The sequence below is a fragment of the Ciconia boyciana genome, chromosome 22, assembly GCF_034638445.1.
Source record: "Ciconia boyciana chromosome 22, ASM3463844v1, whole genome shotgun sequence".
Classification (NCBI taxonomy): Eukaryota; Metazoa; Chordata; class Aves; order Ciconiiformes; family Ciconiidae; genus Ciconia; species Ciconia boyciana.
Genome location: NC_132955.1, coordinates 1487667 through 1504668, shown reverse-complemented (window position 1 = coordinate 1504668; position 17002 = coordinate 1487667). Strand labels below are relative to the sequence as shown.

At 57.4% G+C, this 17002-nt stretch overlaps 3 protein-coding genes across 3 annotated transcripts; all 3 read left to right on the top strand.

Moving 5' to 3' along the window:
- The first annotated feature begins 331 nt into the window (after positions 1-331).
- On the top strand, positions 332-6412 carry GSDMA (gasdermin A). Its single transcript, XM_072886010.1, has 10 exons — positions 332-456; positions 1380-1642; positions 1806-2016; positions 2581-2746; positions 2843-2936; positions 3764-3808; positions 4086-4240; positions 4667-4817; positions 5469-5542; positions 6110-6412. The coding sequence occupies exons 2-10, from the start codon at positions 1429-1431 to the stop codon at positions 6344-6346; spliced, it is 1347 nt and encodes a 448-aa protein (XP_072742111.1). The 5' UTR covers positions 332-456; positions 1380-1428; the 3' UTR covers positions 6347-6412.
- Positions 6413-7516: 1104 nt separating this feature from the next.
- PSMD3 (proteasome 26S subunit, non-ATPase 3) lies at positions 7517-12281 on the top strand. Its single transcript, XM_072886015.1, has 12 exons — positions 7517-7746; positions 8522-8712; positions 9075-9212; positions 9443-9579; positions 9688-9878; positions 10073-10176; positions 10292-10406; positions 10668-10787; positions 10899-11002; positions 11306-11461; positions 11574-11624; positions 11758-12281. Exons 1-12 carry the CDS (start codon positions 7581-7583, stop codon positions 11833-11835), a joined length of 1551 nt encoding a protein of 516 aa, XP_072742116.1. The 5' UTR covers positions 7517-7580; the 3' UTR covers positions 11836-12281.
- Positions 12282-14924: 2643 nt separating this feature from the next.
- Positions 14925-16680, top strand: CSF3 (colony stimulating factor 3). Its single transcript, XM_072886140.1, has 5 exons — positions 14925-14940; positions 15338-15507; positions 15907-16014; positions 16168-16314; positions 16510-16680. The coding sequence occupies exons 1-5, from the start codon at positions 14925-14927 to the stop codon at positions 16678-16680; spliced, it is 612 nt and encodes a 203-aa protein (XP_072742241.1).
- The last annotated feature ends 322 nt before the right edge of the window (positions 16681-17002 follow it).

The window sequence follows — 17002 nt, the reverse complement described above, 5'->3', positions numbered from 1 at the left end:
CGTTGCCCACCGACAGTAGATGAGAAGCCATTCACTCCACAAACAGGCAAGTACATTTTTAAGAGCTTTTGGTATGGAAGACGGGTGGAGCAAACCATCTGTTAAGTGTTCTTGTTTAGTTTTTAATCTCTTTTTGAAGTCTCCCAAGGGAATGTTTCCTGTAGGTACTACTAAAAGGATCCCACATTAAGCACACGAGACTATTTCCCCTCCCCAGCTCCACCGCACACAACACACCATCCCTTGCAATGTGACAGTCTTTCTACTTTCTGGAAGAATCGGGCTAAGTCAATCTCTTTTTTCAGACTTCTGTGGGACATTAGGGACAGGGAAAGATATCCCTACCACAATCCGCTCATCTGAACTCTAAACAGCGATCAGCATCTCTTCTCTAACAAGACTTGACAAAGCAGGGTGCAGAAGAGGGGAAAGACCTGCACGCTTTTCTTCTTCTCAGTAAGTACAGAAGTTTTTCCATTTATAGATCCAAGTTCTTCTTCATCATGTCTTATGTACGCCAACTGAAGCAGGAAGCAAAACTGAGACTTTGGAGTAAAAACAAGCTGCAACAGGAAACCAACACTGATTTTGTTTCTGCCCTCAAACACCCAGCTCTCCTCTGCAGGGGATACAGGCAGAGCACCAGGGCATACCCAAGTAGCTGCGCTGGGATGATTTTTTAATATTTTGGGGGAGATTTACCATAGAACAAGCTCTCCTACTTCCCCCCTCAACCTACCATTCACCTCTCAACACTTTCACTTCCTTGCAGTAAGGCTTCAATAAAATCATTTTTCTAATGCTCTCCTTTGAAACAATACTAAACCATTCCTGTCTGCCAGGTAAAGATGCACAGGGAAAACGCTGAGGCAGTAAAAAACAGCAAGAAGTTGCTCAAGCTTTTTTCTTTTTAAACTTACGTCAGGGCAACGCATTAATTAAAGATTAACCTAGGACCTACCATGGTCCTAAATGCTTTAAGGAGCAATGTCTAATTTAGCAATGAAAATTACTATGGTATGTACTGCTATATGCAACAAAATGTCTTAATTGAAAGAACAGGAATGGACTCCAGCATGAAGATCAGTAGCCTCTGAAACTGCTAGCTGCATGCTGAGTCCGCACGATGACCAGGAGTTCGTCCGCAAAGGGGGATGAGCCTAAACAACCCTCATTCGCAAGCCACAGCTTGTCCTCCTACCTCTCCAAATGCTTCCTTATACACAACCCTGTGAAACTTGTTTCTTTGTACTAATGTGGGCTCTTTCAGGTTATTATTGATTTTGAAAAGTTCTAATTATTAAAGTAACATATTTTGTTACAACCTTCTGCTTGTATTTCAAGTAATTTTGCTTAACTTGTCTTGCCTCTTTCCTAAGGCACAAGTACACTTCGCTTTGGTTCAAAAATTCATCCAGCCACAGCAGAATGTTTAAAAAAGTCACCAAGTCCATAGCAAATCAAATGGATCCAAGCGGAAACCTGGTCCCAGTTCACAGCATCATAGACCATGAACATTTCAGACCCCTCTGTCTGGTGAGACAAGACAGACAAACAACTTTCCATAAACATCCCCCCTACAAACAGACAGGGTACAGCCTCGATGACGTGCTGCTGCCTGGAGAAGACAGTAAAAGCACAGGTAAAGCCCACATTTATCAATCTTCAGTTCACAATTTCCATAGACAAAACATTTGGGCCATTTGCAGCTGAACTCTACCATGTTCCATCTTTCTTGTGTGCACAATAGTTATAATATTGAGTCTGTGTAATTATGCTTAAGCTAATGCATCGAATTATTTCAGAGTCCCTCTTTCCCAACCGAGGTGGTCAAGATTCAGGGCAATTTACAGTCAAAAAAAGCATCAGTGACAAAGTTGATGCGAATCTAAGCTTTCCTGTTGACTCTGCAAGCGTAGACATGAAAGCAGGTGCCTCCTCGTCCAGAGAGTGGTCCATCAAGCTGGAGAAGAGCAGCATACCAGTACCAAAACTTCAGGCACTGACAACAGAAAGGTAAGGCAGACACAAAGGGAGAATGCACCCTCCGGTCATCCTCCTCTACCCCACACCAGATCACGCAATGGTTTTTCAACAGCCAAAACCCAAGATTAAGACCTGAGAGCACGCATTCTCCCTAACTATGCATACTTCTGGAGGACAGGAAAGAGAGGCCATAAAGATTCCTTACACAGCTTTGTAATGCTTATAGTTTTCTTTGTAGTTCAGAAAGTGGGAACACCTCAACACGGACTCAAGCCATCTTTTCTCACGGTTTGTACCTGGAGAGGAGCGTACAGATCGGGACAGATCACCTGTATGGCCTGTCAGGCCTCGCTGCCCCAGTCCCCCTCAGACATAGAAGGGGAAAGCGTTGAGGACAGCAGGAATTGCAGCCCATTTTCCACCACCTTCTTCCCCCCAGAAGCCCCTTATATTGTGATATTTACATGTACTCATGTAATGTGAAAGGAGGCAAGCATAAGGCTTTTGGCTCTAAGCAGGCTACAGTACTTTTGTCATAATTCACAGAAAACCAGACACTTTTAGCCAGGATATTGCATCCTTTTTCTCCTTTAGAAAAATAAATGTGAATCACTCCTTCATTCGACAACTAAAGAAAAAAGAACAAACTTTACATGTGGTTCATGAAACAATAAAAACCTCAGAGGAGGTCAGCTACGAGGAATGCACCAAGGCAGAGGGGAACTTCATGACCAAGTTTTACATCAAGTTTTCTACAAAGGTTTGATTTCTCTTCAGCCTCAGGAGTCAGTCCTTCCCAAACATCTCCACACCATTCAGGCCTAGTAACAGATTTTTTTTTTTTTTCATTGACCAGGGCTCCAGAGACAACAAACAAGGCATAATTATACCCAAGGGCTGCACCCTGGCCTTCAAGGCAATCCCGCTGGACATTAGAGATGGATCATGGGGTAAGTAACTTTCAGAAACTACCAACGCCTCCATTCAGGAAACAACGCAAAAGAGGAAAAACATCTTCTGAAGTATCAGAAGTTCAGCCTCACAGCCACCCTTAGCTCATTCACAAGGACATGAATACATCCAGTACGACTGACAGAAATCACAGACTACACAAGTTAAAAGAGCTACTTGGGAAAGACATGCACTTTCAGAGGGGGTTGGTAAGGAAATGAAAGAGAGACACTGAAAGTCTCGGCTCTAAATTTCAGGAACTGCAGAGCTCCTGTTGCAAAATGGCACAGAGGGCAGAGGGTTGGTTTGGTTTCTCTTCCTACTCAGGAGAAAAGAGCCAGGGAGAAAAAGGGTGGCTGACCCTTCAGTGGGAAGACTAGCATAAAAGATGCTTATGCTGGATAGGTAAAGAAAGAGAGGACTGAGATCCACAAAACCTGCTGCAGGATTTTAGAGACTGCATTTGGCTTGCTTCCCCTATGCTCTGCGCTTCCCACACTTGCATGGATCTTGTTGAGTATAAGCTGTCATTTTAATTTACTTGTATTTTAACACACTTATTGGCCAACACAGACCCTAACATAAGGTACATGACAGTAGGGAACGAGGTCTAAGAATAACAAGTTTTAAGTGAACGGGCAGAAGACAGATGCACTGGAGAAGAATGCAAACACCGGTCTGACCTACCACTAGCACATGAGATTTCAGACCTGGGATACCAGTATCTTCAGCCTTAAAAACACCACTGGTTAAAAAACAAACCACAAACCTATCCAGCTTAAAGTATTTTTCCAAATCAGCAATGCCCTTTTTATCCTCTTTGCAGATCTAATGTATTTCTATCAAGACAGATCACTGTGCATATCTAATGGTAAGCAATGTATTCTACTACTTCCACTTGCACTACTTTTACTCCCTTTGGATAAGATGGAATCTCTCAGAATAAACACAAACCACCAAAAGTGATGTGTTTACTGTAGAGTATTGCCAATTACCTGAGCCATGACAACTGTCCAACTCAAAATTGCGTATCGCTTTCAAAAACCTTCACAGAAATGTTTCAAATTCTAAATTTAGGGATGCCAGGGAACTTACTGTGGGATTGTGTAGTTTACCAGTGACATATTTGGACTCCTTCTGCTTTTCAGGTTTCTCACAAGGACAGTTAGGAGTACTGCAGGCAGAAGTTAAAGAGAATTGTGAAATTCTCACCAATCTGTATTCTAAGCTGCGCGACATATTTTTAAAAGCCATCAAAGCTGCGATGAGAGACAGGAACCTCTTTCAAGAACTGACCCACAAAGTAAGTAAAGTTCTTTTTACTGCCAGGATTTATAAATACAGAGACATCCATGATCATAGCCCTTGCCCCAGAAGTCATCTCTCCTGCACTACAACTATCAATCCAAAAATCCTTCACTCAGCACCTCTGTCTGGTCTTCGTCACCACACAGAGAAAGGAGGTGCTCAGGACGGAATCAACTGCTTAAGTATGTCCCGAATATAGCCTAGCAGATTTACCTGAAGGTAGCAAACCATTGAAATTTCATATTCTGTCTTTAACTGGAGCCAGTGTGAATGCTAAAGCCTCAATTACAGCCTCGTAAATAGCTTAGGGAAGGGAGACACATATTACATGACTGTTCATATGCTTCTGTAGTTAGACTGCAAGGGACTATCAGCAGCCTCTTCTCTTAAATCCTGACATTTCTTTTTCTTATCCCCTTAGATGGAAGCAGTTCTTGATGAAACTGATAGTTGTGAGCTGAAAACAGAAAGCCCAGACTTAAAAGACCTGTTGAGCACCTTACAGCATTCTTCAAGACATCTCCTCCTTAAGCTGGCAAGAGCAATCACCTACACTCTTGACGCGTTAGATGGTAAGGCTTTCTGGCTGTTTTAATAGAGAAATCCAGTAGTACCAGAATATATTAAGAGCATTCCTACCGACAAGCCTAGCAGAATATAGAAATGTGACAGAGCGCAAGAGTCTTGTGGAGGATTTACGTAAAATCGTTTCTTAGGTTGTGGGAATGAAGGTGGCTTATGCTGAGAGCACAGACCTGTCTATAGCAGCTGCTCTTCAAGTGACAGTTGGAGAGTCGCAGAGCTGCGACCGCCAGGAGCATGACACCAAATTACCACTTGGTCCAGGAACAGCGTGCACAAGGGGATTCTTGAGAAGAGGGCTTCAAATCAGAATTAAAATGTGGGTAAAGACGGCAAGATTACCTTACAGAACAAGCACTGCAAATTCCAGGGTTCTTTTCCCAAGGCCGCGACAAAACATGGTGTGAACCTCCCCTCAACCCCCTCGGTCTCTACTCGATGTTATAGTCATCTGTACAGAGTAACAGCTGTATTTGTTTCACAGGGAGCCTGGACTAATAATTTAGTTTAAAATGTCTGAAGAACTTTTGACCAAACAGGTATTCCCCGCAAGACAGTTGACGGTCACCCTTCACATCTCACCAGTTGCCTCTGAAACATTGGTGGTGGGGTTTTGGTACAAACCTGTTTTAACTCTGCAGAGCTAACGGAGGATCAGCTGCTGCTACTGCTAGAGTCTTTGGAAGAGAAGATTGTGTCCCAACAGCTTAAGCTGGTGAGAGAACATGCATCACATTTGGCTCAAAATGAAGGGGTGGTGAGGTGTGTTATTTTAAGTAAAGCAACACTTAGATGATGATATAGGTAGCAGTATCACAACTTAAGGTAACGCTGGGAAGAAGGGAAGGAATAGTTGCTTCAAACTTGGCAGGGATCAAAATACTCACTTTGAGAGAAATAACCCCAAGACATGAAGACCTAAGATTTCTAGCAACTGTTTTGCTGATAAACATTGAATTGGACACAGCTGACTACCATTTTTCTTGAAATGGTAGTCAGAATTTTCTGGCTTCTTTGGCTCCAGATTTTAAAAAAACAACACAAACACACACTACAATTTTAAATTCCTCAACATAACTAATTCACAAGACACTGGGAAGCAAATACATGAGCATGATAGCCTTTCAGGGTGAAAAGTCCCATATATAAACATGGATTACTCAGTGCGCCTGTAAGATGGTAAAGCACTTCACAAGTCAAAGAGATCATTTACTTACTTAACAACTTCCACAGATGGGAGTATTAAAATACTGATTTTGCTTTTTTTGTTGTTTTTGCAAAGGTTGAGAGCATCTTGCAATGCAACATAGAATTCCAGAAGGGGCCCTTCAGCGTGGATGCCCGCTTGCTCTCCTTCCCACGAGAGGAGGAACAAAAATTAACCATTGCAATGGTTGAGATGAGTGGAGTGAAGCTCCAGGAAGACGGATCTGCTGTCTGTACCGAAGACGACTTCTCAGCCTTAGCAGCCCTAACTGCGTCTCTATATGTCCTCGATCTTCTGAGTAACTCAAAGTAGGTTACACATGTCCTCCCATCAGGGATGATTTAAAGGGAATCACTTGACAATGTATTTGAAAGTCTCTTTCTGCAAGCCAGTTTCTCTCTCCAAACTTTACTCCTACATAGGTGAGGCATTCCTTATTCATGCTCAGTGCTGATTTGAAATGAGTAGGAAAAGCAGACTTAAGGCAAGAAACCTCCTTACGGAAGCCAGAAGCCAGATACCAAAATTGATTTTCCTTTCCCCCCATATGAATGCAGAGTGCCAACTGAAAAAGCTACTAGCCCAAATAATCACTAGCCTGTCAGTTGCACTTTATGTGATCCTAGTTTTCCTAAAAAATGCTAGCATACAGCTGCTTACACAATCAATAAAGCACAAAGGAATAAATCAGCAATAATTCACTTACTCTGGTCAGGTGTGACTCAATAAGCTGCTAAATGTTGGAAAGCTGTGGGATCTCAGAGCATTTTAATGATGTACACCTGGTAAAGCAGCACCTCCATCACACACCCCACCAGCAGCAGCAAGCAATAATTACAGCATTTTAGAACAATGTTACAACTACTTTGATAACTGCTTTATAAATAAAGATAATAATTTCTTACTGAACAACTGGACATTCTTAAATGCAATTTTTTAATCTGTGGGTATTTTCAGTCACTCAGCAGTGCTGCCTGCCTGGAGGCCTGGCTCCCCTCAGGCTCGTGGGGGAAGGGGGTGCACTCAGCAGCACTGCTTACCTGGGTGGTCACTGACGGCTCTGGGGCCGCTGCCAGCACAAGTGGCCTGGCCATGCTCTGCACCAGCTCTAAGGGGAGCCCAGCCCCGGCCCCAAGCCCCTCAAAGGCGTGCGGGGGAACCGCAGCCGCTCCTCGGGGCAGAGGCCGCAGCCGAGCCCGGGCAGCGCCAGGACCTCGCACCTCACCTCAGCGCGGCGCAGCAGGCGAGAAGCGCCCCACGCATGCGCGGCGAAACGGGCGGGAACAGCCGAGCGGCGGGCAGAAATACCCGAGCGGACGCCGGAAACACCCGAGAGCGTGGCGGAAATACCCGAGCGGGCGCCGGAAACACCCGAGAGTGTGGCGGAAATACCCGAGCGGGCGCGGCGGAAGGAGCCGACCGGTGTCGTGCTCGGCGCTCGACCGCACGGGCCTGGCGGCGAGGCCGGTGCGGCTGGTCGGGCCTGGCGACTCCCGGCGTGCCCCGCGGTTGTTGCAGTGTCACGGCCGGCCCGGCGCGCCCGGCCATGAAGCAGGAGGGCGCGTCCCGCCGCCGCGGCGACAAGGCCAAGGCCCCCCCCGACGGGCCTCCGCCCGCCCCCCCCGACGTGGAGATGCAGGAGGAGACAGCGGCGGCCGAAACGGCCGGGGAGCGGCAGCCGCAGCGGGAGCTTGACGCCATCACGTTGGAGGGTGAGGGAGGATGGGGGGAGGCCGGGGCTGAGGGGAGCTGGGGGGGGCACCGGAGAGAGGTCCCTGGGGGGGGAGGTAGCGGAGAGGGATCCCTGTAGCGGGATCTGTGGTGGGGGTGTCGGTTGGGGGCTCATGAGGGAGGGAGGGACCAGGGCCAGCTCGGGGGCGGGGGGGTGTGCGTGAGGAATCGCTGTAGGAGAGGGGGCTGGGGGGCCGTAGGGAGCCCTGGGTGGGGGATCGTTGTAGAGGAGGGGGTAGTGCGGGGGAAGGAAGGTGGGTGGTGGTGTACATGGGGGAGAGGCGCTGGAAAGCGTGTGGGAGGAGGGGAATGGGGGGATCGCAGTGGGGAAAAGGAGTTGGGGGGGCCCTGGGAGGGAAAGGGAGGTGGGAGGTGTGTTTTTGGGGGAACCCCTGGGAGGGTCCCTGTGAGGATGGGCTGTGAGGGCAGGGGGAGGCGCAGAGATGCTGTGGTGGGACCCCACGGGGCTGCAGAGGGGGGCTGGAGCCCATCGGGTGAATGAGGGGGAAGGGACCTCTGGAGGGGTCTTCTCCAGCCCCCTCCTCCGAGCGGGGATGGCCGCGGGGTCAGGTCAGGTCACGCAGGGCCCTGGGGCCACCCAGCCCCGGTGCCACGAGCGGCCAGAGGGACCCAACAGCAGCAGGACGGGGCACCTCGTACCTGGAGAGATCCCGGCGCCGGCTTCGCTCTGGTGCATCCTTCGGCAGAGGCCTCTGGGAGACGCGTGCTGACGGCGCATCCCTTGTGCTCCCGCAGATATCAAAGAGCACGTGAAGCAGCTGGAGAAAGCCGTGTCGGGGAAGGAGCCGCGCTACGTCCTGCGTGCCTTGCGGGCTCTGCCCTCCACCTCCCGCCGACTCAACTCCAACGTGCTTCACAAAGCCATCAATGGCTTCTTCACCTCCAACAGCACCATGCGGGACTTCCTCCTCGGCTTCCTGGAGGAGGTACGGCGGCAGGGGATGGCGAGAGGTGACCGGCTGCGGAGGGGACGCCTTTCCTGCACCAAGGAGCCTCCGGAGTGCCGCTGCGTGGGGCGGGAGGGCACCGAGGGCGTGGGGACGCTTGGGACACGCAGCCTGGCCGCTCGGGAGCGCGCGTGAGATGAGACGGGTCGCTGCAGCTCTTGGCAGGGATGGGACCGTAGTGCCGACAGCCTGGGCTGGCTCTCTTGTCACACCTCAAGCAGGGCTGTCACCGGGCTGGGGACGGGCCTCGCTGCAGGCGGGGGCGTGAGGAGCGCTGGGCGGGTGGTAGCGACGCTGGCGGGCCGGGAGGGATGGGGGTGCAGCACGTCTCTCTCCCCCAGTCCATGGACACGGAAGCTGAGCTGCAGTTTCGCCCACGGACGGGGAAGGCGGCCTCAGCCCCTCTCTTGCCAGAAGTGGAGACCTACCTCCAACTGCTTCTCGTCATCTACCTGATGAACAGCAAGCGATACCCAGAGGTGAGATTCCCCGAGCTGCTGGCTCTGAAGCTGAGCTCTTTGTGTGCTGCTCCTGCGCCAGGCAGGGTCCGGAGAGCCTCAGGCATCTGCCTGTCTGCGGCCCCACGCTTTCCCCTTTGTTTCAGCTGTGTTTGGAGGCAGCCCCCAGGCTCGGTCCCGCAGCCCTGGCAGTCTCTCTGCTCTTCCCAGGCAGCAGTTCCTCTGCTCTGACCTCTGTTCCCCTCCTGCAGGCTCAGAAAGTGTCCGACGACCTGATGCAGAAGATCAGTTCCCAAAACCGCCGGGCCCTTGACCTGGTGGTGGCAAAATGTTATTACTACCACTCCCGCATCTATGAATTCCTGAATAAACTCGACGTGGTCAGGAGGTAGGGTGGATCCTGCCTGCGGGCTCTCCCTGAGCTTGGTCCCGCGCGCCCCGGTGAGCAGGGCTGTTTCTTTCCTCCTCCCAGACACGCTCTCTCCCTTTCCCGCAGCTTCCTGCACGCCCGGCTACGGACGGCCACGCTGCGCCACGATGCGGATGGGCAGGCCACCCTCCTGAACCTGCTGCTGAGGAACTATCTCCACTACAACCTCTATGACCAAGCAGAAAAGCTCGTCTCCAAGTCCGTGTTTCCCGAGCAGGCCAACAACAACGAGTGGGCTCGGTACCTCTATTACACAGGTGAGATGCAGAGGGTCCCGCACAGCGCTGGCAGCTTGGGCTGCACCCGAGATCGAGGGCTCTGGTTCCCCAGAGAACCTGTTTGAGCAGCTGGAGATGGGGCTTCCAGGCAGGATTTGAAGCTCCATCCAGGTGGATCCAGTTGGATTCACTCGGTGGCTTTTCCAAACGCCTTGTGCCCCGTGTGAACGCAGGGCGCATCAAGGCCATCCAGCTGGAGTACTCGGAGGCACGGAGGACCATGACGAACGCCTTGCGGAAGGCACCGCAGCACACGGCTGTTGGCTTCAAGCAGACGGTGAGCGGGGACGGGAAGGGCGTCAACGCTTGTGGGGTCCGGTACCTCCTGGGTCCCCGGGGAAGCTGCCTTGGGCTTGGGCCCCGCGGGGTCTCACGGTCTCTTTCTGCTCAAGGTGCACAAGCTGCTCATCGTGGTGGAACTGCTGCTCGGGGAGATCCCGGACAGGCTCCAGTTCAGACAACCCTCCCTCAAGCGGTCGCTCATGCCCTATTTCCTCCTGACTCAGGGTACGACAGGCCGCTCCTGCCCGCGCTCGGGCCCTCCCAACACCGTCCCACGCTTTGAGGGAGTGGGAAGCCCTGGGCGGGGGGGGAGCAGTGGGGGTTTCTCCTCTGCCCTCGATGGGACCCTGCTGCAGACTCCGCTTGGGGAGGAGGAGGCAGCTCCTAAGAGGAGGGGGTGGCAGGCCTGGGAGTCAGCCCTGCCTCGCCTTCCCCGCCACGCCCTGGCCCTCGCTCCTTCCCCAGTTAACACCTTCTCTCCTCCAGCCGTCAGGACCGGGAACCTGGCCAAGTTCAACCAAGTCCTCGATCAGTTTGGGGACAAGTTCCAGGCCGACGGCACCTACACCCTGATCATTCGTCTGAGGCACAATGTCATCAAGACGGGTAGGAGACTGCCGCTGTGGTGTCTGGGGACCCCGTCACGGCCGGTGCCGTGGGCTTGGCGGGCCTGGGGCTGCCTGGCCGGGGGGCTCCACTCTCCTTCCTCCCCCGCAGGTGTCCGTATGATCAGCCTCTCCTATTCTCGCATCTCCCTGGCCGATATTGCCCAGAAGCTGCAGCTGGACAGCCCAGAGGATGCGGAGTTCATTGTCGCCAAGGTGGCTGTCCCTCTGGGTCCTGGGCTGCCCGCAGCCCCCGTTTCTCGCAGCTGGCCTCGCTCTCCTGCCGGGCTGCCTCTGCCCCGTCCCTGCAGCGCTCCCCTCCTGGGGCAGTTGCTGGTTTTAGGTCGAGGCCCCTCCCGGGGCTGTTGGGGACGCTCAGGGCACCAAGTCCCCTCTCTGTGCGCTGTGTCCTGAGCCCACCGCTCCTGTCGCAGCAGCCAGCTCCTCCCTTCTCCCTAAACCGCTGCCTCAGCCCTCGGAGACAGCGGCTGCCCTGACCGCGCGCCCTCCGGCTTGCAGGCAATTCGGGATGGCGTGATCGAGGCCAGCATTAACCACGAGAAGGGCTACGTCCAGTCAAAGGAAATGATCGACATCTACTCCACCCGGGAGCCCCAGCTGGCTTTTCACCAGCGCATCTCTTTCTGCCTCGACATCCACAACATGTCCGTCAAGGTGAGCGCGGCCGGTCCCCGGGCGAGGGGCTGGCCGGGCCCGGCTGGAGAGGACAGCGGGGCACAGTTGAGGCGTTTCTCAGCTCAGAGCTTCTCCTCTCCCTTTTTTCCAGGCCATGAGGTTCCCACCCAAATCTTATAACAAGGACTTGGAATCTGCAGAGGTGAGATCTCATCTGGGTCTCTGCAGCCTGCTGCCAGAAACTGCTCGTGCTGCAGCCCGGCAGCCACCGAGGCCACGGGGAAGACGCAGCTCCCGTCCCCCAGCTGCCACCAACCTCTGCCTTTGCCTTCCAGGAGCGCCGGGAGCGCGAGCAGCAGGACCTGGAGTTCGCAAAGGAGATGGCAGAGGACGATGATGACGGTTTTCCGTGACCCTCTGGCCTGGCTGTATTTTTTTATTTGTCCCTAGGGAAGATGCTGCCTGGGCGGAGCTCCCCCACGCAGCCCCGGTCCCCCATCTGCCTTTCTTTTATAAATACCTGCATGTCTGTACCGTGGGAGGGGGACACGGGCCCTGCTGGGCCCGCAGCCACAGGCCCTGCTCTCCCGTCCCCCTGCCACCCGCGGCGGGAACCCCCTTCCCTAATAAACAAACATTCTTTTAAGGTTGCTTGTGGTCACGGTCGTTGCAGAGCCCGGCGGAGGCGCAGACGAGCCCACGAACTGGGAGCTCCTGGGGACGCGGGGCCAGGGCAGGCGGCGGGCAGGAACACGGCTCCCCAGGGACCGCGGCTGCCCCCAGCTCTCACAACAATAACGGGGTCAAACTTTGTTAAGCTTCAATAATGACTTTTAAAATAAAAGTTGGGAAAACACCAGCCTGGCCTCTTCCTAGCGTGGGTTTGTTGTGACTGTGAGGGGGTGCGGGGCTGACTTCTGGTACCTGCTTCCCTCCCCAGGGTGGGGGACTGGAGCTGGGACCAGCTCTGGCCCAGGCCACCCCCGGGGGCTGGAGGTGACAGCCCGGCTGTGCTGGGACCGGCCCCAGGGTGCTCCAGGACCCCAGGGGCACCCAGGGCTCGCCGGCAGCAGCGGGGCCAGGGCGGGAGCGCCCCAGCCAGCACTGCCGGACACTGTCTGCTCCAGCCCCGCGCATCCTCTTCCCGGAAAACAGCTTTGTTCTGCTGCCGCAGACAAAAGCCAGAGCAGAGATTACTGGGACCGGCACCGCAAGCATGGGTTTGTGCGCAGGGGGAAAGGGCTGAGCCCTGCCACCCCCTCACCCTGCTGGGAAAGGCGGGGGGGGTGAGGCTGGGCCCTCCTTTTGCCCCCCACAGCCACCGGCCCTGGGAAGTGATGGGGACAGGGGATGTGCAGCTGCCCTGGGTAGGTCCCACCAGCATCTGGGACCAGCTGGGCTCATCCTCTGGGGAAATCTGGGAATCTTCTGGCACACCCATGTGGGGCTGGCGGCCAGGGGCCGAGGGTCAAGCGTGGGGCTGCCCCAGGGTGATGGACGCAGCCCGTTCCTGCGCTGGAGCCGCCCCTGGGCCAAACCCCACCAGCCAGGGCAGAGCAGGGAAGGCAAGAGCCCAGCCAGCACCGCGGGGTGCCGGCTCCGGCACAGGGGACACAGGGACACCCTGGAAGCGCTCGCTTCTCGGTAGATGCCAGGAAGGGACCAAGAGTGCCTGGGTTGGGCCCTATGGAGAGGAAGAGTGGCCACGAGGCAGAACCGCAGCGGGGCGGGTGCCCGGGACGGTCCCCGGAGCCAGGCCAGGCAGCGCTGGCCCCGGCGGGGGTTGTGCTGGGCCAGCTCTGCTGCCTGCGCCCCAACACCCACAGGGTTTCGGGTCCGGCCACCACTTCCTTCCTTGGAAAGCTGACGGGGGCTTTGGGCCCCACCAGGCGCTGATTCACGTCCCCCGCACCCCGATTCCTGAGAGCACCGACCTGCTGAGACGGCAGCTCCGCTCTAGGGAACGAGGTGATCCCCCAGGCGCTCGGGCACACCACGCAAAGCCCCCTCGATAGCCACCCACTCCAGGAGGGCCCTGGCTTCCCCATCTCTGGGGAGGGCAAAGGCAGAGCTGGGGGGGGTGGTTCTCCCAGGAAATCACATGAGCAGGCTCCACTGCCAAGGTCCTTTCACACAGGCTGAAGGCAGAACACTTAGTGCTGCCAGGTCTTGAAGGGAAGTCATCGTTAGGTTTCAGAGTTAACACCTGCCTCGTGCTGGGCGAGGCCCTGGGTGGTGCTCACGGATTGGCTGCAGGCACCGGGGGTTCCTTTCCCCAGCTGGAGGCGGGAGCAGCTCCCAGGGCTTGGGGCTCTCTGCCAGCTGTACCCCGCGGGCTGTACCCCGCCGGGTGTGCCGCCCGGCCCGGTGCGCACCAAGGTCTGCAACGTGCGAGGACGGGGGTCCCGTCCCGGTCCCTGTCCCCAGGGCCTGCAGGAGGGCAGTGATGGGACCCAGGCTGGGGGTTGGTGGCACAGAGTGAGACCCCCGGCTGAGCGCTGCCCCGGGGCCCCCCTGCCCAGACCCCCCTCAGGCCCGGGGGCTGTGGGTCGAGCGGGTGCCTCCCACGCCCGGCGGGCCCGTGCCAGGCAGGAGCCGGCCCAGCTGGCACCGGCCCAGCAGCTCATCCTGGAAGCACTTGCGGGAACCAGCACGAGCCAAAATTCCCACGTCAGCGTGGTGGGGCCACGGCGGGGCAGGGAGCAGCCGGCCCCGCTCCAGGGCTGCCCTGGCAGCCGCTTCCCGGAAGGGGCAGGTGGGGCCCCCCGATGCGGCCGGGTGCTCGGTGCTGCACCCGGGGACCCTGCGCACGGCCTGGCCCCGTGGCACCCAGCGGGACAGGATCTGGCCCCGGGGTGCTGAGCCAGGGTGCCGAGGCCCTGGGCAGGTGCCTGGACGGGGTCTCGCCTCGGCCACCTCCAGCTGGTTCCCCCACCGTGAAGGTCACACCGCCAGCGCCCGCCCTGATGCCGGGGCTCGGGGCTCGGGCAGCGGGCGGGGGCGATGGCTGCATGGGCTGGGGATGGCGACGATCCCAGAGGGACGCTGGCTGTGAAAAGCCACCGTCCCCTCGCCCGGTCACCCACGAGTGACCCTGCAGCGCTGGGCACTGGCCAGCCCGGCCAGCGAGGCGGGAGCCATGCGAGCGGGTTAATGAGTTACCAAGCCGCCACCAGCACCGTCCCAGCACCCGGCACCCGCCCCGGTGCCAGGGCTCCGGCTGGGCGCCCGTCGCCGCACCAAGGGGCACCGCTGCCCGCTGGTCCTGGGAAAGCCCCGCAAGCAGCGAGGTGTGGGCAGTGGCCGGGAGCACCCGGCTCCCAGGATTTGCATGTTGGTGATTAAGACAATGAGGCAATCGTCACTGTTGCCACATCAGTGTGAATCCCCGGAGCCCGCTATAAATGCCCTAATCGATGAGGCCGCGCAGAGCCGGGGCAGGAGCGAGCTGTGCCGGGCCAGGCCGCGCTTGCAGAGAGGAGGAGACGCCGAGCCGGGCACCATGTGTTCCCTCACCCGTGAGTACCCGCAGCCCCAGCACCCGCTGCACCCACTGCCCCCACAGCACCCATTGCACCCACAGCACCCACCGCCCCCGTTGCACCCAGAGCACCCATAAAACCCACTCTACCTGTAGCACCCCCTGCACCCGAGCACCCACAGCACTTGCTGCACCCGCTGCACCTGCACACCCGGAGCCCCCAGCCCGCTGCCCCGTGGCCCCGGCGCCGTGGGGCTGGTGGGACACAGGGAGCGCCCGGTCCCTGTCCCCTCTTTTGGGGGGTCTCTGCCCCTTCACCAGGCTGCATTGGTGCCGCCATCCCCGGGGGGCATCTGGTTGCTGAGCCCAGACCCCGGCGCTGGGTTGGGGACGGGGGTGTCCCCAGGGTGGGCGCTGAGCCGCTGTCCCCGCAGGCGTGCTGGCGCTGCTGCTGGGTGCGCTGCTGTGGGCGCCGTGGCGGGTGCTGCACGGGGCGCCGCTGGCCGAGCTCTCAGGGGACCAGGACTTCCAGCTCTTCCTGCACAAGAACCTCGAGTTCACCCGCAAGATCAAGGGGGACGTGGCCGCGCTGCAGCGTGTGGTGGTGAGTCCCGGGTGCCGCGGTGGGGGGAACGGTGGCTGCGGGTGCTGTGGGGTCGCAGATAAGGTGACCTTCCCCTCCCCAGCCTTATCGGCACTGCGGGAGCCAGCAGCGTCCCCTGCGCCTCGGCCTCCCGCCGCGCTGCTCAGCCCCGGGGTCCTGGGGCACCCGCGGGGGCTGTGACCACGCACAGCCCCGCTGCTCCCTCGGGGACGCGTGGGGACCCCCTCGGCCAGGGCAGCCGTGCTGCGGTTTGCTCTTGTCCCGTCCCCATCTCACCAGGCGGCAGCTCCACCCCATCCCCTCCCTTCTCCTGGCTGGGCTGTGGGGGAGTCCCGCACCCCAGGGACGGGGGACGGCGGGGTCGCCCGGCCGCCCTGACCCCGTCCCCCTCGGCCGCAGTGCGACACCTTCCAGCTGTGCAAAGAGGAAGAGCTGCTGCTGGTGCGGCAGGACCTGGGCATCACGCAGGTGCCGCTGGAGCAATGCCACAGCTGCACCTTCCAGGCGGTGAGTGCGGGCAGCCCACCCCTGCCACGAGCTGGCCGGTCTCAGCCCCCTGTGGCTTTGCCGCTGCTTGGGGCAGCCCGAAGCCCGCCGTGGCTCGGGACGCAGTGGCTGGGCTGTGCCGAGCCCCGCTGACCGCGCCGTGCCTGCCCGCAGGAGGCCTGCTTCAGCCAGATCCGCGACGGGCTCCGTGTCTACCATGGCTCCCTGGCCGCTGTCCTGGAGCTGCTGCCCGAGCACGCCGGCCTGGTGGAGACCCTGCAGCTGGACGCTGCCAACCTCTCCTCCAACATCCAGCAGCAGGTAGAGGGAGGGATGGGGGGCTTGGGGGGACGGGGTGGGCACGCGTGGGGTCTGCATCCCCGGGGAGACGGGCGGGGACACGGGGCTCTGCATCCCCGCGCTCGCACCAGCTCCGCAGGCACCGCCGGGACGCTGCCGCGCTCCCGGGGCGTCTCTGGGTCCGGAGCTGACGCCTCCGCCTCCGCCCGGTTGCAGATGGAGGACCTGGGCCTGGCCACGGTGACGTACCCCACGGAGGACCGGGGCCCCCTCCCCGCCTTCTCCTCCCACTTCCACCACCAGGTCGGCGGCTTCTTCATCCTGGCCAACTTCCAGCGGTTCCTGGAGACGGCGTACCGGGCGCTGCGGCACCTCGCCCGCCTCTGACACCCGGCCCCGCCACCGCCGCGCCCTATTTATTTATGTCCCAGCCTGAGCGACCTTCCCCGGGAGTGCCCGGCTCTTCTGCTTATTTAATATTTATCGCTATTTAATATTTATCCGGCTGGGGATGCTCCCCCGCCCATCGGCCCCCGAGCAGGGCGGCCGGCCCTGCGGTGGCATCCGTGCACGGGTATCTGTGCGCAGCATCGCCCTTGTTTAATATTTAAACAAAAGCGTATCTCTGCTACGAGGTTCGGGAGCTGGGCTGAGCCCCCGCGTCTGCCTCGGCTTCCCCATGGCTCGCACGAGGCGCTGCGGGTACCCC

What these genes read in the sequence shown, in the direction of transcription:
- CSF3 (XM_072886140.1), top strand. An exon ending in CCGCGCTGCAGCGTGTGGTG is followed by an intron (nt 15,508 to 15,906) that starts GTGAGTCCCGGG and finishes CCTCGGCCGCAG; the next exon opens with TGCGACACCTTCCAGCTGTG. An exon ending in ACAGCTGCACCTTCCAGGCG is followed by an intron (nt 16,015 to 16,167) that starts GTGAGTGCGGGC and finishes GCCTGCCCGCAG; the next exon opens with GAGGCCTGCTTCAGCCAGAT.
- PSMD3 (XM_072886015.1), top strand. Translation starts at nt 7,581, where the DNA reads ATGAAGCAGGAGGGCGCGTCCCGCCGCCGCGGCGACAAGGCCAAGGCC. An exon ending in ACAGCAAGCGATACCCAGAG is followed by an intron (nt 9,213 to 9,442) that starts GTGAGATTCCCC and finishes CCCCTCCTGCAG; the next exon opens with GCTCAGAAAGTGTCCGACGA. An exon ending in AAACTCGACGTGGTCAGGAG is followed by an intron (nt 9,580 to 9,687) that starts GTAGGGTGGATC and finishes CCTTTCCCGCAG; the next exon opens with CTTCCTGCACGCCCGGCTAC.
- GSDMA (XM_072886010.1), top strand. Translation starts at nt 1,429, where the DNA reads ATGTTTAAAAAAGTCACCAAGTCCATAGCAAATCAAATGGATCCAAGC. An exon ending in TTCAAGAACTGACCCACAAA is followed by an intron (nt 4,241 to 4,666) that starts GTAAGTAAAGTT and finishes TTATCCCCTTAG; the next exon opens with ATGGAAGCAGTTCTTGATGA. An exon ending in CACTCTTGACGCGTTAGATG is followed by an intron (nt 4,818 to 5,468) that starts GTAAGGCTTTCT and finishes TTAACTCTGCAG; the next exon opens with AGCTAACGGAGGATCAGCTG.